This window comes from Centropristis striata, chromosome 6 (assembly GCF_030273125.1).
Source record: "Centropristis striata isolate RG_2023a ecotype Rhode Island chromosome 6, C.striata_1.0, whole genome shotgun sequence".
In the NCBI taxonomy this organism is placed as follows: Eukaryota; Metazoa; Chordata; class Actinopteri; order Perciformes; family Serranidae; genus Centropristis; species Centropristis striata.
In genome coordinates this window covers 16563264-16590858 of record NC_081522.1, presented here as the reverse complement: position 1 = coordinate 16590858, position 27595 = coordinate 16563264, and the positions used below count along the sequence as shown (strand labels likewise).

The window sequence follows — 27595 nt, the reverse complement described above, 5'->3', positions numbered from 1 at the left end:
AATCATCTCCTCATGACACCGGCCACCTATGGTAAAATCGCCTTCATCCTCAGTTGATCAGATCATGTGATTTTACCCCTTTAAGATTAATGGCCTATGTCAAGTGTGTGACTTAAGCGGATTTACTATGCCTAAGTCAAAATAAAATGTGACTTAGGCAATTTTTTGAACATGCCTTTGTGACTTAAGCAAGATATGGTAACACTTTATTTTGAAGGTGTCTATATAAGAGTGACATGAGCGTGTCATAAACATGACATGGGATGTGTTATGAACATTAATGACACTTTGAAGTAACATTAATGCTCATGTCATGTCATGTTTCAATTCTGACAGGCTTGTGTGACTCTTATGTAGACACCTTCAAAATAAAGTGTTACCATATCTTGCTTAAGTCACAAAGGCATGTTCTAAAATTGCCTAAGTCATTTATTTCTCTTAAGTTACATAATTTACACACAGTGTTATTACTATGCCAATAGCCATCCTTTGTTATATCCTTTTTGAGTGAAATGATCAATAAATGTCATATGTTAAACTTTTTGTGAAGTTTTTTGTATTTCCTGCAAATCTTGAAAAAATGAGATAGGCGATTATTTTAACAGGGTGACGGTATGTGTAATGGAGTGGATAACTGGAGTGTAAAGCAGCCTGCTGGTGATGGAGACAGACAGTCAGGGGAGTTTCCCTGGTGACAGGAGCAGACCTGCCTCACTCTCACTCAGCTAGCCTGCCAGCTAGCTAGCTAGCTGCACAACACCTACTGGTCGCGTTGAAATCAAGACAACTCCTCAATCTTCAGCCTCTCACCATGGATTTAAACGCTATCCTGTCAAAGCTTGAAACTGCCAACGAGGAGGAAATCGAGGAGCTTCTGCGGCAATATAATCGAGAGGTAAGTCGCGGCTCTGCTCCTTTTTACGTCAACCAAAACAAACGACGGTGCTAAAGCAAGCTAGCTAGCTTAAGAGCTAATAATGAGTTAGCTAAACGTCTTACCAGCCGCCTAAGATAAAATGTTGGCGCTGTCATACGGTGTCTAAGGTTGTATTTTAAAAACATATCACAGCATACATTTGAACAAGGCATATAGGACCTCGATACGTTGTTTACAACACCAACGTAATGCTCATAATGCTAATGCTGCCTGCTAACAACCCATGTTAAGTTGAGTTATTTATGTAGCAATATTAGCATACTAAAGCGATTTATTGGAGGTCTTTGGGATACATTTATATCCGTTTCAGAAAGACTGGGGTTTAGTTATAATAAAACATGTTCTATATGTGTCTGTGGCATTTCAGGCTGAGTTGTCTTTAGTGTCCACAATGAACATCTTATGTGTTTCAGAACAGTCACACCTTCAGTTTTGACCAAAAGGAGGAAAGCCTACGGAGTGTAAGTACTCATTATCCGAGCAGCTGGTTATTAGGTGATGATCAGTGTAGCACACTAGTGCTATAATCTATAATTTTGTCGCACTATTTCATTTCAGAAGCTTTGTCAGAGTGTGTTGTCAGTTCTTGGGAGGCAGGTGCAGCCCAGCTGTCAGAAGACATGTCTGGAGACACTCCGCATCCTGTCCAGGGACAAGCGTGTCCTCGCACCTGTAGCCACCCGGGAGGGCATGCTGGTCCTGGGAGGAATGGCGAGGCTGAAAGCTGGGGAGGAAGAAGATGAAAACCAGAAAAGCACTCAGGAAGATACCCTGTCAGAGGAGGAGGAGAGGGTGGTGGTTGAGGCCTTGAAGTGCCTATGCAATGTGGTGTACAACAGTCCTGCAGCTCAGCAGGTTAGTGTAGACGTGCAGCTGGCTCACGGCCTGTGTGCCAGCCTGCGTACTGCCCGCACATGGCACCACGAGGTGGGCCTGTTCACACTGCGCCTTCTCTTCCTTCTGTCTGCGCTGAGACCTGATGTGAGAGGGATCTTGAAGAGAGACTGGCATGCTGTGAGACGACTGACGGAGGTCCTGGAGCACACACTGGATGTGAGCTGGGTGGGTCCCTATGAAGCTGCTCAGCCAGATCCGCAGGCCCTGCCCCTGCCTTCAGAGGACAATGAGAGAGCAATGGAGGCACTAAAAGCCTTGTTCAACCTCACACTGTCTGACCCTGGTGGTGAGGTAAGTGTGTTATAGTAATGTGTTGTGAGTCTGTTGCATGCGAGTCATTCGGGCTTGTCCTCTAATTTGCTGTTATAAGAATGTATAGAGGGATTATGAGCAGATCAAGTACGCATCACCAGAAACTATTGGTTATTTGCTCAATTACACATTAGACCTCATCCTTGTCCAGCAAAATCATACATCTGCTACTGATAACTGCCAAATTGTATCTTCCTCTGCCTCTGGTCATTTATGTCTTGAGGAAAACAGTCAACCTGTCAGTGATCTACTGTCAGAGTTAATGTGACTTAAAATGTAACATTGCAATTCAATATACTTCCACTCTGGATCTGAAAGATTAACATCAGATGTCAATTTGCAGCATAGATATAAATAATATAATTAAATGTTGCACATTTGCCCTTTCATAGACTACATGCACACAGGACAAAAAAACCCTGTGTAATCCTGTGTGATAGAAATGGGAAGATATCTGGCACAGATGCTGCTGGACCATGTGTCAAGAGTCCTATTTGGTTATGGCTGATGTTTATGATGTAGTTATGTAATAGTTTGTAATTAGAGATGATTTCTGAAAATCACTATTAAACTTGGCTGTCTTGCCAAATTTCATTCAAATTGGACTGAAGGGGACACATGACTGCAAGGGCTGCATCTGACACAGTGTAAGTCTCAATCACACCAATTGTAGTTCTCCAGTTAGATCCCGCTCTCTTCTTTGACACTAGAAATCCAAATGCTGTTTTAAAAAAAAAAATCTAGACTAGAGGCTTAGATGTCACTCTTGTGACATCTGTGATGCCTTGTTGAATTTTAAGGCAGCTATTGTTGCAGTTTGGTCTTTGCTTTTTGGTCCCTCTCCTTGTAGTTTTGGTATTTTTTTACTTCATTGTTTTGCTTTACCTCTGAGCAACTGTCTGCTTGAAAATAATAATAATAATATTTTTGTACGTTTTGCTTTGATAGGAGGATGACCACCAGTTCCGGCTCATCGCTGCCATTCTGCGTCATCTGTTGATGCTGAAGACTGAGACCGAAGAGAAAACAGAGGAAGCACACAGGTGAAAGTCAGGAAGTCTGTCCTCCACTGAACTTAATATTTGAATCTCTTCAGTAAGCTATGCACTTTGCAATCTGTGAAACTGGTTAAACTTAACTGATTTGCATAGAAAATCTAACAAATTGCTTCCAGCACTTAGAAACTAACATGTATCCATGTTGTGCTGTCACCTGCTGTGATTTGCATGTGCGCACCCCTCTGGACAAGTACTAAGTGTCAGCTGTGAGTGAGAGAGCAGCTCACTGAAAATGAAGACTGATAGCCTACGGGCCGATAGCAGATTTCAGTGTCGTGGGAAAAACGGAGATTGTTTTTTGGGGTCTTTGTGGGTGTTTCATCTTGTAGATGTTCCTGGCTGTCGTAATACTGCGGCACCATCTTCTTCTCATGGTAATTTAATGCAGGAATGCCAAGAATCTGTGGCCACAGACTGATGTTTAAATAGGGTGCTGTTAAATAGACTGGTCTTTCTCTTGACCTGTCAAGGCTGAACTGCTCATGGGAGTTTAACACATTGACCAACCTCAATTTGTTGTTTGTTTGAATTAGAGATGCATAGATGGTAATTTTCTTTATCAGTTCTGGGTTTTTTTTAAGTCTGACCTGCCGATTCTGATTTTCTTTCTTTCCTGGAACTGTAATTGACAGCAAACATTTTGTTGTCTTTTCTTTTAATTAAAAATGATATTTTCTCATCTCAACAAATCTCAAGTAAAAAAGTTACTGGATGAATAAAATCCACCTGAAAATGAATTGCAGAATATCCCACTTCATCGACATTTTATTTTCCTTAACAGGTGCAGCAGATCTATAACACACCATTGTCATTTAACAAATCAATTACATATTTACAAGCCATAGGAATACCCTAATCCAGTGGTGCAGAGAGATCAGAGAAAATGTTACTTTATACTGCGCATATAAGCCTATCATTAAGAGTCAGCTATTTATTTGTCAGTCTAAAACTTTGTATGTATTTTTCTTTTTTTATAAACAACCTTTATGATTCAGTACTTATTTACAGGAATGTAAAAGTGTTTGTATTATAATATCACAAGTAGCTTTTAAGAAGTTAAGTTTCTAAGATACTTCTGAAAGTGTAAAAAGTGGCATGGGATGCACGGGTAGTGAAAAACTGGCAGCAACTCATCAGTAATTCCAAAATGTAGATAAACATAAACACAAGAGCGGATTTGGTCCTTGGCCATGATTTTGAAAAAAACTTCTCAGGCAAAATGTTGCAAACCATTCATCTATTAATAGTCATCTTAACTTATTTTTAGACTTTGACCTCTTCAGCCCTTCAGACCCAGGCAGTTTCATCTCAGAAACTCACAATTTTATGTGTCTTTTATTTACTAATCATTAATAGATTTATTTTTATATCTCCAGTCATGCCATCAACCTGCTGAATAACCTGCCTGTGTCCTGCCTGGACGTCTTAATCGACGTGCCTGTCCAGGGAGGACAAGAACTGTATGGTGGGAAAAACATGGATGCTGTCCAGACATTAATAGACTTCATGGAGAAAAGGATCGACAAGGTAAAGTTCATCCTCTGCAGCAAATGTAGAGAGAACTGCTTGTTCACATGCTGAAAATTCCATTTAACAATTAATAAATATATTACAGAATAGTGTGAGTGATAGTGGAGTAAATTACACCTGTTCTAACTGACACTACAGGACATAACAGAAATATTTCAAGCTCATCAGTAAACCAAGTTAAGTACATATTTAAACATAAACTCACATGCACACATTTTTGTGGCATCTTGGACTTGCAGTGAGGTTACTCCAATCAAGCATTTGGAGCCCAATCGATAGCAGCCGTATTGACCGATACTGATCTCAAGTATATTTGAAGCCTTCGTGTAGGAGAGAATTAATAGCCATTTGCTGGTCATTTCTTTTTATACAGTTGTTTACAAATCTGATCAGCTCTTCTGATCGACCTTTATCTAGACCACCAATCAAAATATTTAGGATGAATATCATATATTATATCGATAGTGCACCCTTGATATCCTTTTTATTCATAATATTACCCATAGATGCTTTGAAATCTTATTGACTGTTGCAGCTCATGTAGCTTGTGAAGTGTTTGTGGTTTGTGTCTCTCCAAGCAGGGCTCAAACTACAAAGAGGGTTTGACTCCGGTGCTCAGCCTTCTGACTGAAGGATCCCGACACCACAGGGAGATCCGCAGATTTATCAAAGCTCAGGTACAGTAGCTGGCAACAGATTTAAACCGATCATAATGACGTATGTGACATTTCTGGTACACTCTTACATTGAGTTGCTCCTTCAATCTGGAAGGCCAGCATCTGCCCCGCGGAAGGGTCTTTTCAGTAAAGTACTGAAATGTCAACCAAATTGTAGTAACCTTATAGCTTTTTAATGATGTGTGTATGTGTGTGTCTATTGACCAGGTATTAGGTTTCAGAGTTTGGTAACTGACAAAAAATATAGAAAAGAGCCATAATCTGAACTATTTATAATGTCTGCATCTTCAGGTACTTCCCCCACTGAAAGATGTAAAGATCCGGCCAGAGATCGGCACCACCACCAGAAACAAGCTGGTTCGCCTTATGACACATGTCGACATGGGTGTGAAGCAGAGCGCTGCAGAATTTCTCTTTGTCCTCTGCAAAGAAAGCGGTGAGCAGTGAACATGTGGTACAGCACATGAGAAGAGAAAATATGTGAATGAGAGAGCAGGAATGGCAGATCTAGTTGGGTAGAAATTACAACGACAGATGCACTGAGCACTTTGTAACTATAACTACAGCACAGCTCATGTTTGAACATAAACATTTATATGTAGCTTCACAATCTTGTATATTTGTCGTGTCGTCTTGTAGTGGACAACCTGTTGAAGTACACAGGATATGGAAACGCAGCAGGACTCCTGGTGGCTCGAGGTCTCCTCGCAGGAGGGAGAGGAGAGACTCAGTACTCCGAAGACGAAGACTCAGACACAGAAGAATACAAATCTGCAAAACCCTTGTGAGTGCTCTGCGCAGGTCTTTGAACAAAGCACTCACAATCCGATGTCGGCTTGTGTATGCAGTGATAGTGTTTGTATCAGTTTGCAGCTGAACATTAAGCTTGCTCATCTGCTTGTTCCAGCATCAACCCCATCACTGGGCACGTGGAGGAGCCGATGCCAAACCCCATCGAAGAGATGACGGAGGAGCAGAAGGAGTACGAAGCCCAGAAACTTGTTAATATGTTTGACAAGTTGTCAAGGTAAATATAGTGAACTAGAAAGGACTCCAACGGCAAATAACTCCTCATAATCCTCTGTTAATGTTTTTAAAAGCTTGTTGTAGTGGAACAATTTTTTTTTTAGATTGGATAGCAGAGAGGTGGTGGTCAGCATCCTAAACCCCTTGGCCAGGAGGACATTGCATTGAAATTGAAATAGACTCCAGCAGCATACCAATATAGAGACAGACACATGAGATAGTAGATTTCTAAAAATTCTTATAAGGGCTAAAGTTCATGAGGAAAAAATGGCAAATGTTACGTAAAGAAATACTAGTTCTACACTGGCAACTACTGTTTTTTTAGAGACAACAACTCTGTTTTTTTAGAGACGGATGAGTATGTATTTATAATTGAAGATGTTTATGAGTACACGTTTTGTGTGTGTTTTCAACCGCTACCATCACAATGAGCAACCACAACACATTTGAGTGAGAGTCACCAGTTAACATGGCCACTTGTTAAACTGAAACACCGGAATGGGTAGTGAAACAATTCAGACAAAGCACCTAGCGGTACTGCTGCAGCCAGTTCATATGAATATTAAAAGGAGGTTAACGAACTAATGGGTACAAATTTGTAAATTCCTTTACTTTGGAAAGTGGGCAGTGGCACTGGTGGGGCGTTGGGGATGGATGAGTAGGAGGATGTTCTATGGAAAAATAAGCAACTCCTTTAAAAAAAAAAACCCTGAAGAAATGAACGTCATCTGGTTCATTTTTTTGGAACAGTGACCAACACAATACTGCTGCTTACCAAGTTACAAACATGAGATGCCACAGAAGTCTTTGCTGAAGAAACGCAACTCATTATTTGTCCAAGGTTCGACTAAGATCATTAACTTTTCCAGCTTGTTGCTCCCCCTGCTCAAATTATTCATATCAGTCATTGTTTCCTCTGAAAGAGCCGTGCTGTATTTGTGTTGACCTTTCCTTAGTAAGCAGAGGCTAACGTTAGTCAAACCTGTACAAAGGTAACAGTGAGCTCGCTCCCTGCCAACCGCTTCATCAAAGGAAGAATCTCTTGCCGTTAGCTGCAGCTTCAATTAGGCCCCAACTTCCAGCACGCCGCAGCATTCAGCTGGAGTAAATGGAAGCTGCCGGTGCGCCGGTGCAGCATCATTACCACCACCCCATTAATTATCACCTAATTGGGACACACAGTCATCTTGTTGGTCCTGGTTCCTTTATGTGCCGCATTCAGGTTTTTGATAAAACACGTGTGTCCGGACTTTATTGTTGTAATTCTGAGGAGTCAGTCATTGGCCAGACAGGGAGTGGACTGAGACAGAGGCACAACTAACAACAAAGCAATTTGAGTGGAACGTGGATGAAGAGGAAGAGACGCGGGTGAACAAATGTGCAGACATAAGAAAGCTGACCTCGTCATTGTTGAGCCAAAGAGGGGGTTGAGCTGTAATGAGGCACGTGCACCCAGAAGAGGAAGATTCCTTTCCAAGGCTGCATCTTCTTTCTTCTGTTCCTCAGTAAAGGAGATGTGATGATGGCGGCGAGGAGCTTCCTCAGTACAGGCTCTAAGGAGATCGGTCAGGGCACTGTAAGAATGTGCTCCCCTAACTGCTTAACTGGTCCTCCAATTAGCACATATTCTGCACCCCCACCCACCCCCTCCTACATCTGCCAGGCCTCCAATTCTCTGTCACTGCTGAGGAGGAGAGGAGGGATTATGTTTGCACTAATTAGGAGAGATGATGTTATATGTTTTTGTTTGTTTTGTCTTGTTAGTCTTCATGTTACCTGCAGTTATACAAGGCTGTGGACTGGTGGTGCCTCTCTGCAGGATTCATCACTGAAAATATGTTGGTTGTTCTTAAAATGCTGAAATATTTTCAGATTTAACCACACCAAAGGTCTCCTGTCAAAGAAGTTAACCTGTAGTTTTCCAGGATAAGTTCAATTTAATTGGAGGTATCAGTAGGAATTACATGGCCATTTATATTGGAATCTCTTTACAAATGAATGCAAATGGGTCCTTTTTAAATCTTTGGTGGATAATTCTCTGATAAATCATCTTGGAGGGAGTGGTGACACACAGTGCAGGTATAATTGGATTAGGATGAAGGGGCAGCCGTGGCTTTGAGGAGATTAGTCTGAGCGCTGATCCTGTAATTAAACTGCCAGAGGAGAGAAGGGGAGGGCAGAGAGGGAGAGAGGATGGCCAGGCTGGGGCAAGTGTCCATGAAGGGGGGGAGGGGGTTGAAGGGTGAGGGTCCTTGAGTTCTGGATGTAAGCGAGTAAAGATGTACAAGGGAAAGCCCTCTTAAGACTGTCTGTGGATACAAAGGGTCCTGAACAGAGTTGGATTTTGTGTACATTGAAAATATAATTGACATGTTTTCAATGTACCTTTCTAATTTAACGTCTCTCCATCCAGAAAGGAAAATCTCTGATGATTTTTTCTTTTTGTGTCCACAGGCAGAACGTGATCCGGCCAATGGGAGTCAGGCCTGATGGGACATTAGCACCTCTTGAAGAAACCCTCTGTGATCCACCCGAGGACTCAGGATCAGACTCTGACTAGTGCACTGCACATTTAGGCCACATTTATTTCCCAGGCTAAGCCGCCTTTGGCCCCGACACATCTGTAGCTGTGTCCCATTTCATGGTCTGGATCATTTGAAGGAAGGTGCCCATGAGATCCGTCAGAGGAGCTAAAAGCTGGATGAACCAGTCTAGTGACACTGAGCAGAAGTCAGTCAAATGATCCACCTGCTGTACTGATACCTCCCAATAAATCATACTCTATTAACTTAAATTTAAATTGGCAAATATCAGTACAAAGTGTGGATCTAAAGTCAAGACTGCGTTCGAACAATCCAAAATGTAGGATCCGCTTTCTAACTCGTATCACCAGATAGTCCCCTGATATTATAAAAGTTTAAATAGTGGTAACTGGGACATGTGCTGTGATACCGGAGTTAAAATCACAGTAGTGCCGTCCTCACCAAGAACGACAACTAAAAATATATTATTTTAAACATCATTCTAACTCAAACAGAGGGTGGAGTCCACACCACAACTGTAACAACGAGCATTAACTTTGGGATCACTTTCAAAGGGTTTTGATGAATGATGAAAACACAGCCAATCAAAATCAAACACTACAGCTGTGCAGCAACAACATCAGCTTATTTCACTTGTTTTCTTATTTTTATGATTCATATTAATAGGAATAATAAGTAAAAAGCAAAATCAAGTACTGAAACTGCTGTTTCTGACTACCTCTTATGTAGGCTAATGGATGGCATTTAGGAAACACTATTTAGATGATCTTCTCTAATCATGCAGCCTTGGCTATTGTAGTGTACAGCTTAGTTATAACATGTAACAGGCTGCAAGTGATAAAAAACTACATTTTACATGAGATATGCTGACAAAAAAAGTCTTTGGTGCTTAAGCTCATTTGGTCGTAACTGATGTGCTCTTAAAAGTTACTTAAGTATGAGCCAGCATTCATTTAAGTGTGGAAAAAAATTGGTTGTAAAAAGATGACAACTCTTGTGTTAGATTCTCCTAACTCAGGGAAACTCAACTTGCTTTGCCTGGGGATCACTTTTGCAAACTGACAGGCCAGTGGCCAGTTGCAGCAGCCCCGTTCAGGTCAGGTGTTTAGGACATTCGAGCTTAGTCGAGAACATTTTTGGGCCCCACAGGCACTTTTTTTTGATAATCAAGCTCTATTTCGATGCTTATTTTATGCACTCTGGCACCTTATTTACATTCAAAGTACAACAAAAAATTCCCAATGTAAATCAGTTTAGAAAATGGTTGGTGGGCCACTCAGCTCCCTATCTGGCTATAAGTTGAGCATCACTGCCCTAACTCCTCAGCAGTAACTACGGTAGTCATTATATCCATTCTCAGGCTCCGACAAAGGTGCAGCATGAGTGCATGCTACTGTTTACAGCATGTTATCATTCATCAGTGTGGATACTCACATTATTATTATCGGTATAACTCTCGTTCTAGGTGTGGACAGCCCTTTAACAAATGCGGCAAGACTAATAGCAAATAATGAATCAGGTTAATTGTAATTGTATCTAATAGTCAACTATTTCAGTAGGTTTACGTCTGATCTAATTTAAGTCATTTATAATATGACGGCCTGTAGAAATGTGTCTTCTGGTGGTCTGGCCCTGAACTGGGACACAGCTCACAATGTCCTCGGAAACTCTCGAGGCCCTGCTGCAGCAGTGAGACATTCTCCAAAGTGGAACTTGATGCACGACAGAAAGACTCTGCGGTGGTATCATAATGCACACGAGGCCTCCATGGTTACTGTTGCACCTTCCTCATTTATTTTCCACTCCCTAAGTTGAAAGAAAAATATAGGTAATAATATAATTCTTTGCTGGATCATGTGTATTTCTCTGAAAGCACTGATGTTATGGTTTGCTTGAAAGTGTCATTGGGTCGGTATAATCATTCCTTCACCTGTGCTTTTTGTTTTTCACTTTTTCATGTTTCTCTTTGTTTTTTGCTACATGATGATTTTGTGTTTATCTATGAATTCAAGTGCACAATATAAACATACATTTAAATAATTGAAAACTGTAGACGGTGAAGATAGAGTAGTTGTTGGTTTAAAATCATGGGGCCTGTCCAGCATGGACCACAGAATTGATCAATATTTAGAAATCAGGCAGCGTCAGAGTGGATAGATAAAACTTGCTGTCTGGTTGTGTAATTATCATGAATGTTGCAAACCAAACTTTCTGAATTCAGCCTTGCCTGTTCACCGTTCTCTCACTAAAAAGGGTTTTTGACAAGGAGACTTTTCATTTCAAATTTAGACTTTTAGTGGAGAGATGCAACATTTTCCTGTGGTGGATGATCGTAAACAGATTGTTTCGGCCTGTTGTAGACTCTTGACAAAGAAATGTGCAAACTGAAATGATTGTTTTCTAATCAATTTTACTTTTGCCAAATTTGCATGATGTTAAATCAGTGATGTGCATTTCTTTTCTAGATTTAAATTTTTGCTAATTTTATACAAATCCACAAGTATAGTGTCTGTATAAAGCTGAATAATATTTCCTTTTGTTGGTACAATTTAATTTAATGTAAAAGCCGCCAGTTTTAAAATGAGATGGCTTCACCTTCACAACAGATTAGGCCCCTGAACTGAAACCCTGCTTTGGATACGTTTGTGTTTAAAAAAGAAAATGCTGAATACAATCCAGAGAACATTTTTCATTATTACATGAATCTGTGACAGTTCACTCGTTTAATAGTGAATTATCATGAGCACACTTTTCACTTGACGTGTGAATAACCACTACTGCCTACTCAAACATTTAGTCAGATAAGTAAAATAAAAGAACTATTTAAATTATCTGTGAGTTGGCCTCGCACAGGCTCAAAAGAAACTTATTTTTTAGTTATCTTGAATTTCATGGGACTAATTAAATGTTTTTATCTGCTTGGAATGACATGAAAGGTCTGATCTACAGATGTGTCAGAAAATTAAAGTGAAAAACCAACAATAAGTGTCACCACACGTCTCCAGAACAACTTTGTGCTCTTTGCCATAGAAGTCTTGTGACTGCAAAGGCCGGAGTTTCACAAACTGTTCAGTGGCCATTTTTGTCCGGATTTTCCTCGTTTAAATTTGTCATACATCTGTAGATCAGTTTTTGTCTCAGTGTAAATGCCTTCTTTTCCACCCACAATCATAGTGGGATGAATGAAAATTGCATGTTGGTCAAATTGCCATGTGGAAAGAAAATGTTATGGGAATAATTTTGTTCTCTTTTGCACATTCTTTACATACTGTAAATAGCACCACACTTATTTTATGTAGTGAGGCTTCCACTGAAACGTTAATAAACTGGAGAATACACAGCTGTTGTTTTTTTGACCCATACTACAAAAAGACAAAAGACAAATTACACAAAACTTTTATTAAATATTGTTTAAAATACAGTGTTGTGCTGATTTAAAACATTAACAACTTTACTGACATGGGACATATAAAACCTGAATAACCATTAAGGTTTTTGTTACAGGGCTCATATTTATTTACTAGTGTTCTGGATGGACCCTCTCTAAAATAAGTGCTTTAAATGTGCTTGTTGGTAGCTTGATAAACTGATATTTTGATTTACATAGGAACACAGCAGGAACATGACAAACTCTGACAAACAGGTAAGATGAACGTTCACTCAAACAAACAAAAATTTTCAACCACACGCACAAGCTAACCAGATGAACAGTAACATGTAGATACGTGAACAGTCTTATTGTGGAACCAAAGAGTGAAGAAACCATCCCAAACCTCTCCAGTACCTTACTTTATGAAACATGCAGCTTCAGTTGCTTGGGCTGGATGATGCAGAGCTTTTGCTGTCTGTCTCTGAGTCTGTCTCCTCGCTGCCGCTGCTGGCTGCTATTTGACCTCCTGGTCTGGATCTGGAAGTGTCCATCCGACCCGGAGGCTCTGGAGCTCCTCTGCTCTGACAAAATGTCTGCCCACTCACTGACAGAGGGCTGTTTATCAATGTAGGGATGCTCTGCAGAGACAGATATTATCGGCATGTCAGAAAAAGTGTACTTGTGTACATAACAGGGTGTTCACCTTACCACTGTGTCCGCTTAAACCTAAATGTTTTGCAACAAGAATCTCTCCCTCTATTAACCCTTTATCAGGCGAAGAACTATATTTGGTAACTTCAGTGGATATCAAAATGGGGTTGAGGAAAAAGTTGCAAATTTACTAGATTATAGTGGCAAAGAAAAAGAAAAAAAGTTGCAGATTTAAGAGATTTAAAGTGGTGAATCTGCGAGAAAAGTTGCTTTTTTCCCCATTTCTTTCTCATAAATCTGTGACTTTTTTTCCATGCAGATTTGCTACTATAAATCTCTTAAATCTATAACTTTTTTTCTTGTAGATATGCCACTTTAATCTAGTAAATTTGCAACTTTTTTCTCAAAATATTTTTATTTTTTATTTTGGATATCCGCTGCAGTTACCAAATACGGTTCTTCGCCTGATAAAGGGTTAATGTGTTGCTGGAATATTTGGAAAAAAGCGTTTGACAGGAAAATTCACATGAATGCCTCTTTAAGTCAGAACAACAACTTTACTTTTTTTTTTAAACTGTCTGACAAAGTTATAGGAGTGCAATGCTTAATCAGTGTAGCACTCTTAAGTATCTTCACTGGACTGGGTTTACGTGAATTTATAACCAGTGTGCCGTGTTCCCCACCTTTGCTTCTGACTTGACAAGAGGTTAACAAAGCACCTAGAGACGCAGAAGTTCTCACATAACCTGAAACAAGTTTTTTTTTAAGGCCTAGTGATTAAAGTGGAACCCACCTGTGTTTCCTGACTCCTCATCAGCTCCTCAATCTCATCGCTCCAGCCAAGCATTTCAGCAAACCTCCGCACTGTCTCCTCCAGGTCTCCCAGCTCCACGTGGTCTCCTCTCCGCAGTGGGACCTTCTCAAAGGGACCCACAGCGTGTCGGTTCAGGAGGAGACGTGGCACAGTGGAGCGCACCGTGTTCACCAGGCTGGCAAACGGCTCAATCTGAAACAATTACTTTTTGTTTATCTGCACACAAAATGTACAAGAACTTATTTAAAGTAGTAAATATACTGTAGATATTAAAAATGTTTACTTGTAAAGATGTGCCCATAATGATAAGCAGGTCTGCTTTGGGGAAGTCTTTAGTGTGGAGGAAATACGTCTGAGGAAGGTCCTCTCCGAAAAACACAACATCGGGTTTGACTGTTGCAGCGCAGAATGTGCATATGGGGACGTTGCCATTCATTATGGCATGCTGCGAAACAAACAAAGCAAGAAAGCATTACTCCAGCATCACATGCAGTGAATTGCTGTATTCAATATGAATAGTTTTTCTTGAGCATGGTGTCAGACAAACCTTAGCCTCCTCAGCAGGGTATGTGGTGTAGCACAGGTGACAGGAAGCTGTGGCAAAACTACCGTGAGCTTCCACAAGTTTGTCATCTGGGATACCACAGACTGGGAAGAAAGTTATTAAATATAACAGACACCATGAAACTCAGGTTACTACTTCCCCATGAGCCCCTGAGGCTCTCTGCAAAATTTTGGGCGATGACCACTTGGTGGCGATCTTTACATTTGAGTATTTTATATCTCTACATTGGTTGGTCGGATTAACACAAAACTTGGTACAATTATTGTCAAAGCCCTCCTGAGTATAACCCTTTAAGGGTTTATTGATCCGCCCCTAGGTGGCGCTCTGGTGGCAGTCTAATTTCATATTTGGCACCGTGGCCACACCATGACATAACCAGGACTGCAGGCAGTACTGAACGGGCCCTCGCAGTACACGTATGTCGGGGCATGCTGCCGTCGGGGTGTGTGCGTTACAGGGGCCAGTCTATACCACCCCAATGAATTTCATTGCCTTAAGTCTTTTGGGCACAGTGCCAAATATTAAATTAGACTGCCACCAGAGCGCCACCTAGGGGCTGATCAATAAAACCTTCAAGGGTTATCCTCAGGAGGGCATTGACAATAAGTATACCAAGTTTGGTGTTAATCTGACCAACCGATTTGGAGATATAAAATACTTCAATTTAAAGAGCGCCACGTAGTGGTCATCGGCCAAAAAAAAAAAGGGTAATAATTTTAAATGTATCATGTTTTTCATTTTAAATCTTGACCTGAAAAGTAACTAAAGCTGTCAGCTAAATGTAGGAGTAAAAAGTACATGTACATAAAAGTACCTCAAAATTGTACTTTAAGTCCAGTACTTGAGTAAATGTACATAGTTACTTTCCACTATTGCTACCTGCTTCTTCTAACTTATACATATCAGTTAAGAGTCCTCCTTCAGACACTGTATGAGGATTAAAGGGATAGTTTGTGCATTATTACACAAAACTTGGTACAATTATTGTCAATGCCCTCCTGAGGATAACCCTTTAAAGGTTTTATTGATCGGCTCCTAGGTGGCACTGTGGTGGCAGTCTAATTTCATATTTGGTACCGTGGCCACACTATAACACTTAAGGCAATGAAATTCATAGGGGTGGTATAGACTGGCCCCTGTAACGCACACACCCCGACGGCAGCATGCCCCGACATGCGTGTACTGCGAGGGCCCCTCCAGTACTGCCTGCAGTCCTAGTTAGTTTTAATATTTCGTTCCTTTAGATCTCCCTCACCTTTCTCTAGTCCGTCGATGTTCTGCGTGTACATTCGGAGCAGCAGGCCTTTGTGGTGGAGCATGCGGATAAAGTAGTGTATGTAGTTTGGTCGGTGGCTGCCAGGATACAGAGCCTTGGCCAGAGAAAAGAAAGGCTGCGGGTCGTTGGAGAAGTAGTCGATGTTGAAAATGGCTTCAGGGTAGGGGATGTTGTACTTCTCCAAGTTGGCGTAAAGACCTGTTCCTGGAGTTCTGAAAATGTGAAAATACAGGCATTTTGATGTGCACATTTTGGGCTTTTTATTTATTTTCTTTTTTATCCCATGATTTTTGTAACCCATTTATTTATCACCCAGTTGCCTATATCATGATCACCATCTCGTCTCTGTCAGTCTGGGGAGAGCCCTGAACTGGACTCATGCTTCCTCCATGATATGAGGAGTTAGCAGACCGCTTCTTGTCACCTGACAGGGGGAGTTTCCCCGGTAGGACGTAGCGCCGGTTCCTCTCCCTCCCATCAGGCGCCTTTAGCAACCAGAGGGAGGCACTATAGCGACCAGGATCATTGCATGTTTTTGTGGGAGGCCCCTGTAAGGGGAACCTCGGGGGACAAGGGGAGAACATGCAAAATTTCACACAGAAAGGCCCTTTTGCCGACACCGACAGCAGATGCTTTCATTAATATTCTAATAGGATAACTGCGTCATATGTCAAATCCTTGTAAGTCATGTGACACAGTAACAGTATGTAAAACGTTTCCTTTTTTGTGTACCGCCAACATTACTCATTACTGTGCATTGACTGTTTGTGGCTGTATTTGTATATTCCTCTTTAAAATCAATAAACAAATGTTACAAAATAACCCTTCACATTTTAAAGATTTCTGCAAGAAATGCATTTTGGACGATTGGATGCTGGGCACTTAGTTACATGACACCAATATCTCTAGCAAGAGCCTGCTAGATGGCTTCTATATCCACAAAATGGGTTTACGCTTTAGGTAGATGACTCAGACCATAATAAAGAGAAAAGTGAAGATGATGATGATGTTCTTGAGATGTTATGCAAATAAAGCCTCTTTGAATTTCAATATTCAATAGAGAGAAGAAAACACATAGGCACCAACCTGAAGTCTGGGATGCCGCTAGCTGTGCTGATTCCTGCTCCGGCCACCACCACCACGTTCTTACAGCGGCCAAGCTTCAGCAGTCGAGCCACAGAGACTAGACCGCCCCGGGAAGCGGACTTGGCAGCTGGCACAGAGGGACTGGCCTGACCCGACCTGGACCCAGAGGACTGACCAGCCTGCACAGAGTCACTGCTACCTTTGGACATCTTTCCTTTGCTGGAGAGCAGGACGAGAAAAGACATAAAAATACCTTGGTTCCAACCAAATCAGCCTCAGTTCTATTTTGTGTTTTGTGCTAATTGACACGTCTTTGCCTTTGTTTTGTTGCAGGTATATACAAATGTGTGTATATTATGTATGTCTGTGGATATACAGTACTGTGCAAAAGTCTTAGGCAGGTGAAAAAATGTCTAGAAGAATTGATGCTGGTTTGAAGGCAAAGGGTGGTCACACCAAATTTGATTTAGATTTTTCTTCTGTTCACTCACGTTGCATTTTGTCAATTGATAAAAATAAACTTTTATTTTTGAAAGCATTCTTATTTAACAGCATTTTTTCACATTTGCCTAAGACTTTTGCACAGTACTGTAGGTACATGTTTTTTTCTGTTTGTTAATCACTGATCTTGATAGCGTGTGGCCTCCTGAACTTATTTATGTTCTCATTTTTAATTGCTTTAATGTTCCCTTATTCTTATTATTCATACATGTTTAAAGGTTTAATGAGCAGGATTTCTCCCCCAAACAATAAGGTATAGACTTGTGTAAAAGCAATCCCTCTCAATCAGTAATTACAGCTCAATAAAAGTGTGCTGCGGTGTCTGTCCTGCAGACTCAGCAGTTAATGAGATGTTAGTGAGCCGGGGAGGAGGGGCACTTTGAATGTTGTCTTTATGAACCAGCACTGACATATCCTAGTCATTGTGCCTTTAAGCAAAAAATAAAAGTATCCCCACCTTGTAGGTAAAGCGTCCTGTCCACTGACACTCATCTGACTGAGGTCCTGGGCCAAAGCAGAATCTGTCTGCTTCTTTCGTTGTTTTCCATAAGGACCCGGTCCAGAGTCCTGGGTCTCTGCGGGGTCGGTGTGCCTAACCTGGGAGCTGGAGCTGCGGGTCATCCTGGTGACTAGAGGCTGGGAGGCTTTTTTATCCCAGCTGGACCTGGACCTGTTCATTCCAACACCTGTTGACAGCAAGAAAACAGCAACACATTAATCCCTGTTTATGAGCTGTAATACACGCTTCCTTTCCTCTGTTCCATCAGCCCAAAGTCGGATTTGTCCAAGTAGCATTTGAATGTCAGACTTGGAAACAATTGTATATTTTTAGTTGTGCAAAATGTAAAATATTTTAATAACCTTTATTTCAAACAGTAATAATTAGATTTTGACTTGTTTTCAGTGATTTGCTTTCCTTTCTTCTCCCTCCATCTTCTGTGTCCCATATTTAAAAAGCTGTTACACTGAAATCACCCTTTTCTCTCCGCTGCCTTTGCACAGAGGAGCTGAAATGTTTTAAAACTGTCAACTGTTGAACAAAAGGTAATGGCTGCAATATATTTAGCACCCCGCCCCCTACCCACCCCTCCACCCCGTGCTCCTCAGCAGCTATGCTAATACAGTCCACAGCTGTGGCAGCTTTACTGTTCAGGGTAGAGCTGAGGGGTGGGCAGGGTGAGAGTTAAAAAGAGGGGTGGCAGAGGTGAAAGGGAACCGTAGATTGACTGTGTGTCAACAAACCCAGCTGGGAGAGAAAAGAGGATGCCCCCTAACGGCCCCCTTAAACTGAGGAAAAAGGGTCGAGGGGGGGTCCAGAGATAAATGATACGGAGGCGGGATTCAATAAAGAGGGAACAGAGGAGTAGAAGAAGAGGAGAGGGAGGGGGGCTTCTTTTCCAAAGCTATTCTAGGCCTTCAAACAACTTCCATGAGGAATGAGTGTGAGTGATCAGGCAGAGGCAGCGGACACATAAACAAAAGAGCTACAACCCATAAACCATGACCGCTTCAGAGGGCAGCAGGGAGATAAGACAAGCTTTTCTCCAGAAGCACCTTATGGCCCTCCGGAGGGGACGGGAGAGGAGGAGAGGGGACAAAAACATACAGAAAAAAGCAGCATTTGGGACAATGTAGTCTCAAAATTTTTCTTTAGTTGCTTCATTAACGTTTAAAGTAAATGTGCTATTATCAATCCTACAACTGATGTAAAGTCTGGCTTCTAACAACTGCAGAAATCCCACTGAACAATCTCTCATCTCTTCAAACTACTTTGATTTAAGGCACTCAATCTTCTTTCATGTTGCCTCCTTAAAGGCTGAAGCCCCCACATTACTACTGTTTTTCTCTCCCTGCACATCCTAAAGAACTATTAAAAACAGCGGGAGAGTGGGGGTCTGAGCTTTTGTCTGGACTCCCCTGAAAAAGACACTGCTGAGTACGGGCAATAAATCACCAGCCCAGTTATTAAGGTCTCACACAGACAGTGCAGCAGAGCCAACACGCCTTCTAATCATATCAGGAAAAGTTACACCAACGTGACCTAGAACAAATAAAGCATACGGATGTATTCCTCCTTGGATATTATGGACATACAAGTTCAACTTGACTCATGGGGAGAAGAGGAGAAACTTAAACATGTAAAGAAAACACAGCAGTCAGTGTGGGAGGCAAACAGGTTACAACCAGTCATCAAAGGGCAATGTGGACTGAATGGAGGACACTTCAGCAACAACCTGAAACTAATTAAACCTGATAATGTGTTGAATATAAATCAATTAAAACTCAGGTGCACAAATGTTATTTTTTATGAGATCAGACTTCTTTTCAGTGTTTTAAAAGTCCAATTTATTCTGATAAAGGCCTTACGGTGCCACAAGTACTATTATCATTCTTTAATGACAAATAAATCCCTGTATAAATGACAAAAGGCTTAAAAGGGATTACTTGGCCTTTCACACCGCTTGTTCTCGCAGCTCTCTTCAGTCAAAAAGCTGAGTGTGTCCCAGTGTGTGCCAGTACCGGACCACCAGGAGTGTAGCTGCTCATATGAGGGTTACAGTTATCTAATTAGGACAGTCTGACAACACTGGGCACACCTCGGTGCTCACCCAAAAAAGTGAGGCAAATGGTTAATCCTTTTATAGCTTTAGAGGCTGCGACCAGAAGCCAAACTCCAGCAAAGAGCAGCAGGAGAAAAGTTTGTGTCAAAACAACAAAAATACAGCAGCAGCTCCTCCTTGACGGGCCTGTTGCTAAACTTTTTTTCAAGTTGTTTGACTGGAAAGAACATTTTCTAATTCATTTTAAATTAAGGCTGCAACTCACAATTATTTATCTATAAATAAATAAACTGTCGGAGCAGTGCATGCCATTTGACAACTATGGGACCTTTGCTGCATGTCATCTACCACTCTCTCTTCCCATTTACAGTCTGCCTAAACACTCTCATCTGTCCAATGAAAAGGCTAAAAAAAGAAAGAATTATATTTTTTTAAATAACCTTTTCCCTACCTATTTGTTTCAGCATAAAACAGAGGAAGACATATATACACATAAAAAAACAATCACAATTTCAACCATACATAAACGTGTCTGCTCATATCGAAATAAATGAAACCAACATTCCTCTAGATTAAATTGCAATTCAGTCTACATTCATTGTGGTAACGTATGTTCCTTCATATATCCTGTTCTATTTTTATTTTTTTCCCCTGTGAACACCAAAGTATTTGTAAAGTTTTTTTACTTTGTAGCTATAAACTTGGGCTTTACCACATGAGGAAAATATGACATAATGTTAAATAAAAAAAAACAAACAGATATTAAAAAGTAAGAGCTTCCAGTATAATGAACACTATTTTATTGCACATTGAGCTTAACACAAATTGCACTTTATGTGTTTTTCTTGCAAGTTGACATTAGATTGCAACTAATAATAATTTTCATTATTGATTAATTTGCCATTTATTTTCTCAATTGATCGATTCATCGTTTGGTCATTACATTTTTTTTCATTTTTAAATTAAAAAAAAAAAAAATTCAAAAAAATCTCCATATTTGAGAGGCTGAAAACAGCATTTTCTGCTATAAAACCTTCATTAAACTGAAATAAAGAGTTGATTAATTTAAAATGAGATCCTCATTCACTGTCAGCAGAGGCAGCCTGAACCTGTGGACGGTCTTTATGTTTGTTATTTTAGAGAATTTATCTTTAAAAGTGTCTCAGGAGTAACATGTCAGCTGTGTATTAGAGGATATTTGGTTACGTTTAACGAGGGGCTTTTCCTCTGCAACCCCACCATTTAACCCTCCACTTACAGCAGAATTGAGCACGGCCGACTTTGATCTCCGCTGCCCCCCGTGACACAGGGATGGCAACAGGCAGCCCGGTCGCCATGGAAACCTCTTCATTACTTAGCTGGAGAGGCAGCAGCTCTACGTCTTCCTTCCCCACCTGCTCGCTAATGACATATCACTCTGTGTAGCATCTTTGTTGGACTCTCAGTTGACACAAAGCAGCGAGTCCTAATTTGTGTTAGTATATTGTTTGCTCACACAGAGGGGAAGGTGGGTGGTGGAGAGCTAATTCTGCCCAGTGGGTCCACTGTCGTCCTCTTAGTTAGACTCACGAGCCCAAAATTAAACACCAATCTACCAATTATCTGATGTGATGCGATTGGTACGACCATGCAGGTTTATAGAGGGAACAGGATCTGGAAGTAAACACTTAAAGCTCAAGACGGCTCTAACCCTGACAAAAATGTTCAGCCACAGCTCATGATCCTAAACACAGTGACATATTAGAGCTAGACAGATATACTCACACACTACCTATCCCTGTGCAATAATTATCTAAAGCCAAATACAATCTACTTGCACCCACTGATTACAGACTCCCTGCTTAACTTTAACAGAGACATATACATATATACATATACATACATATATATATATATATATTCTACCTTTTTTAAACAACGGGTTCTGTGTGAGTGATATGTGTATTATGGAAGGACTGAATATATACTGAAGCCGTCTGCTTTGTTTTATTTTTATTTTTAATGCAGTGATCAGGTGAAGCATGCCAAATTTCACAAAGACAATAAAGCTTTCCATTCTATATCGGTAGACTGATACTATCAGCTGATATTGGCCTATCAAAGGCATATCTGTATTAGTGTATATGTTCTCCAATATATGCCGTTATTTTTATTTTTTTTTACATTTTTTATTTTTATTTTGTGAGAGCATTTTCATGCAGTGCTTACTTTCAGACAATATACAATAGTATTTCTGCCACTCACAATCAAGGTTTTTTGTTTACAAAACAAGAAACAAGATACAGAAAGTTAAGCGTATTACATTTGAGAAAGAGCAAATAGAAAAAAGAAAAAGAAATTATCCACCATAGAGTTTCGAAATGAAATATAAGTAATACAAACTAATCATTAGACCCAATAAAACATAGTACAATGTTACAGTACAAAACAGCATTACAGGGTCATCCTTACAGTACTTCTGTCTGCTCCAGATTAACATATTCAACCCACTTGGACCACATCACATTTATCTTTCTGAAGGCGAAGGGAGAAAATATATGCCGTTATTAATACATTTTTTTCACAATATATAATGCAGAAAATGTTGTTTGACGTGATTGAAATAGTCAGCAGTTGACTGACACTGAACAATAATGATGTTTATTTAGCTATTTATTTTATTCCTATTTATACTTTATTTTCTTAGAATTGGTTGACATTGTAATACACGGTTTGTGAAATATTTTATAATGTATAACGAATCTTAAATGTTATTTAATAATGTTTTATGTTTGAGAAAGTAGCTCTCTGGGTACATTTGCAGAGTGGTGTAAAATCAGTGCACAATCCACACAGAAAATGTCTATTTTCATTCCATCTTAAAAAAACAACCTAGGCCACCATATAGCTTACCGATTAATTTACGACACTAAAATCAATATGGACATCGATCTAAAAAATCCCATATCGGTCTGGCTCAAATATATATATATATATCAAAACCATCAGCAGAAATGGTTAGGGATAGTTGCACTAGGCCTAAAGTACAATATCAAGCTCCGCAAAAGTTATTAGGGTCATTTCCATGTATTGTGCAATACTGCCTGTTGTGTTTTTTGTTTTTGTTTTTCACAACATTTAAGTTCAACGAACACAATGGTATCGCAATTATTTCAGGGACAATACATCGTCCAACAAAAAGTGTTTATTGTGACAGGCCTAAATTGTTGTCTGTCGTGCGTTTACACTGCTGGAAACTGGAAAGAATGAGTCAAGGTGAAAGAAACGGTTCAAAGTGTGGCTTCATTTCTTTAACCCTTTATCAGGCAAAGAACTATATTTGGTAACTTCAGGTAATATTTCGAGAAAAAAGTTGCCAATTTACTCGATAAAGTGGTAAATCTACAAGAAAAAAGTAGCAGATTTATGAGAAAAAAGTGGGAAAAAAGCAACTTGTTTCTCACAGATTCACCACTTTTAATCTCATAAATCTGCACATTTTTTCTCGTATATTTGCCACTTTAATCTCATGAACTTTTTCTCAAAATATTATTTTCGTATTTTTCTTTTACACATTCTGGCTGTATGTAATATCCTCTAATATTCCCTAGGGTTGAAATTTGGAACTTGCAGGTATTTCAATGAGTGCCCTATTAAGGGTTAAGAGAGGGATGACAACAGTGCAGCTTGCAAAGTTTGTAAACTGATCATTTCAAGTAAGGGTGGAAACCCAGCAATAAGCTGAGACATCTATTGAAGCAACATGGCCTTAAACTACTGCCGCACGAGTGTCACTGCTTCTCAACCGAGCAGAGTGTCCATTACTGAGGTATACAACCTGTTTGATAATAACATTAGTGTCATTGACAGGCTCAGCAGATTTATTCTTTGACAAAGAACCCCGAGAAGAATATGACTTTACAAATATTCTCTCATTTCATCTACGCTGTGTTCAGTCTGAGATAATAAAATTGTTGTCATTTACATTTGATCTACATGATATCAAGGGTGATACACCCGGAGTTAATAAAGCATGCTGGTGTTATTTAGGAAACAACAATGTGTCAATCTATGTGTGATCAAATCGTGATTTTTAGGAAAAAAAAGGAAAACAACTTTCAGATTCAAAGCTGAAAGAATTCAGGCGCTGAAAATACAAGGTGACTTTGTCCTTGTCTTGCAGAATTAACTAACAGTGAGGCAACACTGACACCTGCTGGAAATAATTTTTAAAAAACCATTACACATGAAAAACATCAACCTAGTTTGTGAAACAATCAGTTCCACATACTGCCCTGATTCCAAAAAGTTGTGACACCGTGTAAAATGTAATTGACAACAACATTCATCAAATTCAGAATGAGTGTATATATACACACAAGACTTTCCCAGTTTGAGCATTAGCATCTTGTCTTTGTACTGAATTCAATTGAATGTAGGTCACAAAGGATATGCAAATCGTTGGATTGTTTTTTTTTTTTTATTCCTTTTTTTCACAGCATCACAATTTTCTTTACACTTGTGGCTGGCTGTAACTGACTTATATAGTAGGGCTCCATTCAATATCACACAATATAACACATTTTGTTATGAGTTAGTTTACTGCAGTGCAAAAAAAGTTATGCCTGCTGAAATTTAAAAAATAAGTAGTTTTCTCTGTTTCTCTTTGGTATAGGTCAGGATTACAAAATAAATCACATTGTGTTGTTTTTGATGCCAGTTAAACTGAGCAATAAGGTCGCTGGATTATCTAGATCAACCAGTGATTTTTTGGAAAATGACATTTCTGGTGAGTTTTTCGTTCTTTTTTTTTTTTTTGGCACTTTGAGCACCACAAGCCGAAGGCCACCGATTTTGCGGTGAACTGTTGCTTATACTGCAGCAACTGTAAGTTGTAACTGTTGCTCCTGCAACTGTAGCAATACTGGATCCAGCTATATAAAAGATCCCCTCCAGAAATGTTTCTTAAAAATATTCTTCATAGAAAAATAGTTGCGGTCTACTCCTACTACCTCATTGACAAATCCAGTATCTATAAACATGCAACAACTTTTTTTTCATAAGTTTAACTATCGGACATGTCTCCACTTTCAGTGTATCAGACCTGGAGGCTTTAAGTATCAACATCAAACTGGTTGCATATCAAACCAGGACTGGCTTTCACACTAGTTGTGATGTCACAGATCCTGCTCGTACATTATAGTCTTGAACTCAGATTTCAGGTGAGCATAGAGAAGCTCTACCCCTTAGGCTGCTCATTGTGGAAACAGTTTTCTAAGGTCAAACTCTGCATATTCAATTATTCAGCACAGTGAAACTCAAACATCCAAGTGAAACAACAACAAGAAAAACACATTTTGGACTGGAGGGGAGTTTTAAACTAAATGCGATACAGAACAGCTTTTTATTGGAGATAAAACAACCTTCTTTCCTCAGACTGAGCCCTGTCACATGAGGTTTTCTTTACTTTAGGAAAAGTACTAATACCACACTGTGAAAAGACTGTTACAAATGCATAACCCACAATTACATTAAAAGATACATGTTATTGATAGTGACTTGTGTTACTCATGCACTAATGTAAAAGCAGGATTTTACTGTTGTAATCATTGGGACCTACATTGTATTATTATTTTTCGTTATGATTTAATCTGCTGAATATTTTCTCAATCCATCGATTGTTTATTTGGAAAAATTGGAGATTGAAGATAGGGAGAAATCCCACCAGAGTCAGCCCAAAGTGACACCATCATAATGTTTCTTTTGGCAACCAATAGTAGAAATCTCTAAAATTAGTAATTAAAAAATATATAATAATCAAAAGTAAAAGCAGCAAATCCTGCTGGAACCAATTAATTTTTTTTTACATGAAATATGACTTTAACCATGAAAAATATTTACCAATTAATTTTCTGTCAACCTGCTAATTGATTAATTTCCTAATGTTTCAGCTGTTCTTATATAAACTGGTGGGAAGTTAAATTTAGAACAAATCATGTTTATCAATTCAGTATGTTTAGTATGTAAAAGCTCTGATTAATTTGTAAAGTAACTACAAAATAAAGCTATCAGATAAATGTAGTGAAGTAAAAAGCACCATATACAGTATTTCCCTGCAAGTTCAAGTGGGGTAGAAGTAGAAAGTGACATGAAGAGAAAACAAGCACATTACAAGTACCTCAAACTTGTTCTCAAGTACAGTGCTTGAGTAGATGTAGTAAGTTGCATTACACACATTATAAAGATAAATTAAATAGCAGTGTCTAAATATTAATGGGTTATTGGTGTTCCACTCTGCAGGGAATCATTGGCATTGTTATTAAAAGGTTAACCACATCCCCTTAATTCATCTGCTAATAATAACATTAATAAAATTCATACTTATACGTTAGTATGGGACCATCATTCATTTAATTGCCATTAGCTACCTGTGAGTCCAGATGGCGACGAGAGACAGACTGCAGACTTTGTTGGGCCACTCGAGGTGTTTCACATCCAAAGAGAAACTTCTTTATCACTGAACTGTGAGCTTGTAATCCAGCAGCAGCTACAGTCAGGTCAACATCTAATTCAGTCGTAGTAAAGGTGGCTCTTTCTTCTCCTCAAATGCATGCACTTTATCTTCATACAGCCTAAACTGTGAGTTTTAGAGGAGAGAGTTGTCACTCTGCTGCCGTTTCCGGGTACTAAATAAATCATTACAAATACAGGCGGGAAGCGAGTCACGTGGTGCTGTGTTTCCGCTATCCAACCCCAACGTTATTCAAATCCATGGGTGACTATTTAGTATGCCAGTTGTCCCAGTATGTTAATGCAGTATGCCATAAATACCAGGATGTCCAAGTGCATCCGGCCATTTTGCAGTCTACAGCCCAAGCATGCTTTTCTGACTATTCTGATCCACTGAGCAGCATATTAGCAGAACACCAAGCTCAAGTCCCAGTGCTATGATGAAGCAATATGTTCCAGTTGTCTGCAGACGGCATGCAACGATACAGACTGTGTAAGGGCAGCTGCAGCATGTAGCATATTATAAATTAAAAGAAATAGCATGTGATATTGAACGCAGTATAGTCTTTTCACAGCACACTTTGATTTAGCACGATAGACAAAGCTCGAGTGTTGCTAATAACATTAACAATGGCTCTGTTGTATAATTAAAAGTGTCTCAGTAAGACAGTGAGCCAGCATGCACAAGACTAGGACCCAGAAATTAAAGCATAGGTGGTAAGTGAAAACTATAATTAGTTCGACTCATTACAGGGATCAGCATCCAAACTCTATAGCCTACAGTGTGGCAGCCTTTCTTCCAGTGTTTGGATGATATGTGTTTATTATCAATTTCAGGATATTATTGATGCACAACCCAAACATCACCCAGTTATCAATATATCGCCCCAGCTTACATACAGTATATACACTGGTAACTCATTATCATCAATTAGTCTCTTTACGAAGGAAAGTTAGTCTAGTTAAAAGTTAGGTTACTCTAAAAATGCAGAAACAAAACTTTAAAAACACAGTGATACATGACACAGGCTACCTCTCAAAGCAGGATTGTGGGTGTTTCATAATAAGTTGTCTGTTTTTTGTTTTGGGGGGATGACAACAGAAATTTAGTGCATTAAATTATACAAAACCTAGGCTACAAGCTGTGTAGTCCATCTGGTTTCCACCATTTTTTCTTATCCAGCCTTGTCTACATTATTGCATTTTTCTGCTCTCCTCATTAAACTACATCTTAATTCTAGAGACGATCTTTGATTCATAATTTCCTTTCTTTTTTTCAAGGAGGATGTACGTCACTTCCAC

The 27595-nt window shown here is 39.7% G+C and overlaps 2 protein-coding genes across 3 annotated transcripts; one reads left to right on the top strand and one right to left on the bottom strand.

Annotated features, from left to right (window-relative positions):
• The first annotated feature begins 732 nt into the window (after window positions 1-732).
• On the top strand, window positions 733-11811 carry ric8b (RIC8 guanine nucleotide exchange factor B). Of its 2 annotated transcripts, none has more exons than XM_059334550.1 (10): window positions 733-895; window positions 1351-1398; window positions 1496-2125; window positions 3095-3189; window positions 4581-4731; window positions 5313-5411; window positions 5703-5847; window positions 6051-6195; window positions 6319-6438; window positions 8892-11811. In XM_059334550.1, the coding sequence occupies exons 1-10, from the start codon at window positions 812-814 to the stop codon at window positions 8995-8997; spliced, it is 1623 nt and encodes a 540-aa protein (XP_059190533.1). In that variant the 5' UTR covers window positions 733-811; the 3' UTR covers window positions 8998-11811. The 2 variants fall into 2 exon arrangements, with proteins under 2 accessions (XP_059190533.1, XP_059190534.1); XM_059334551.1 differs by having other exon boundaries at window positions 734-895; window positions 5316-5411.
• Window positions 11812-12160: 349 nt separating this feature from the next.
• Window positions 12161-26763, bottom strand: si:dkey-103i16.6 (uncharacterized protein LOC557125 homolog). The gene is made up of 8 exons (XM_059334552.1): window positions 26212-26763; window positions 17701-17929; window positions 16743-16961; window positions 15636-15868; window positions 14363-14463; window positions 14099-14260; window positions 13795-14007; window positions 12161-12988 (listed from the first exon to the last, which is right to left on the bottom strand). Exons 2-8 carry the CDS (start codon window positions 17919-17921, stop codon window positions 12788-12790), a joined length of 1350 nt encoding a protein of 449 aa, XP_059190535.1. The 5' UTR covers window positions 17922-17929; window positions 26212-26763; the 3' UTR covers window positions 12161-12787.
• Window positions 26764-27595: the final 832 nt, after the last annotated feature.

Bases quoted from the DNA above. Each gene is read 5' to 3' on its own strand.
- ric8b (XM_059334550.1), top strand. From the start codon at position 812: ATGGATTTAAACGCTATCCTGTCAAAGCTTGAAACTGCCAACGAGGAG. The intron at 1,399-1,495 runs GTAAGTACTCAT...ATTTCATTTCAG, and splicing joins AGGAGGAAAGCCTACGGAGT to AAGCTTTGTCAGAGTGTGTT. The intron at 2,126-3,094 runs GTAAGTGTGTTA...TTGCTTTGATAG, and splicing joins TGTCTGACCCTGGTGGTGAG to GAGGATGACCACCAGTTCCG.
- si:dkey-103i16.6 (XM_059334552.1), bottom strand. From the start codon at position 17,921: ATGAACAGGTCCAGGTCCAGCTGGGATAAAAAAGCCTCCCAGCCTCTA. The intron at 15,869-16,742 runs GTTGGTGCCTAT...TCACATTTTCAG, and splicing joins AGCGGCATCCCAGACTTCAG to AACTCCAGGAACAGGTCTTT. The intron at 14,008-14,098 runs GTAAACATTTTT...TAATTGTTTCAG, and splicing joins TTATGGGCACATCTTTACAA to ATTGAGCCGTTTGCCAGCCT.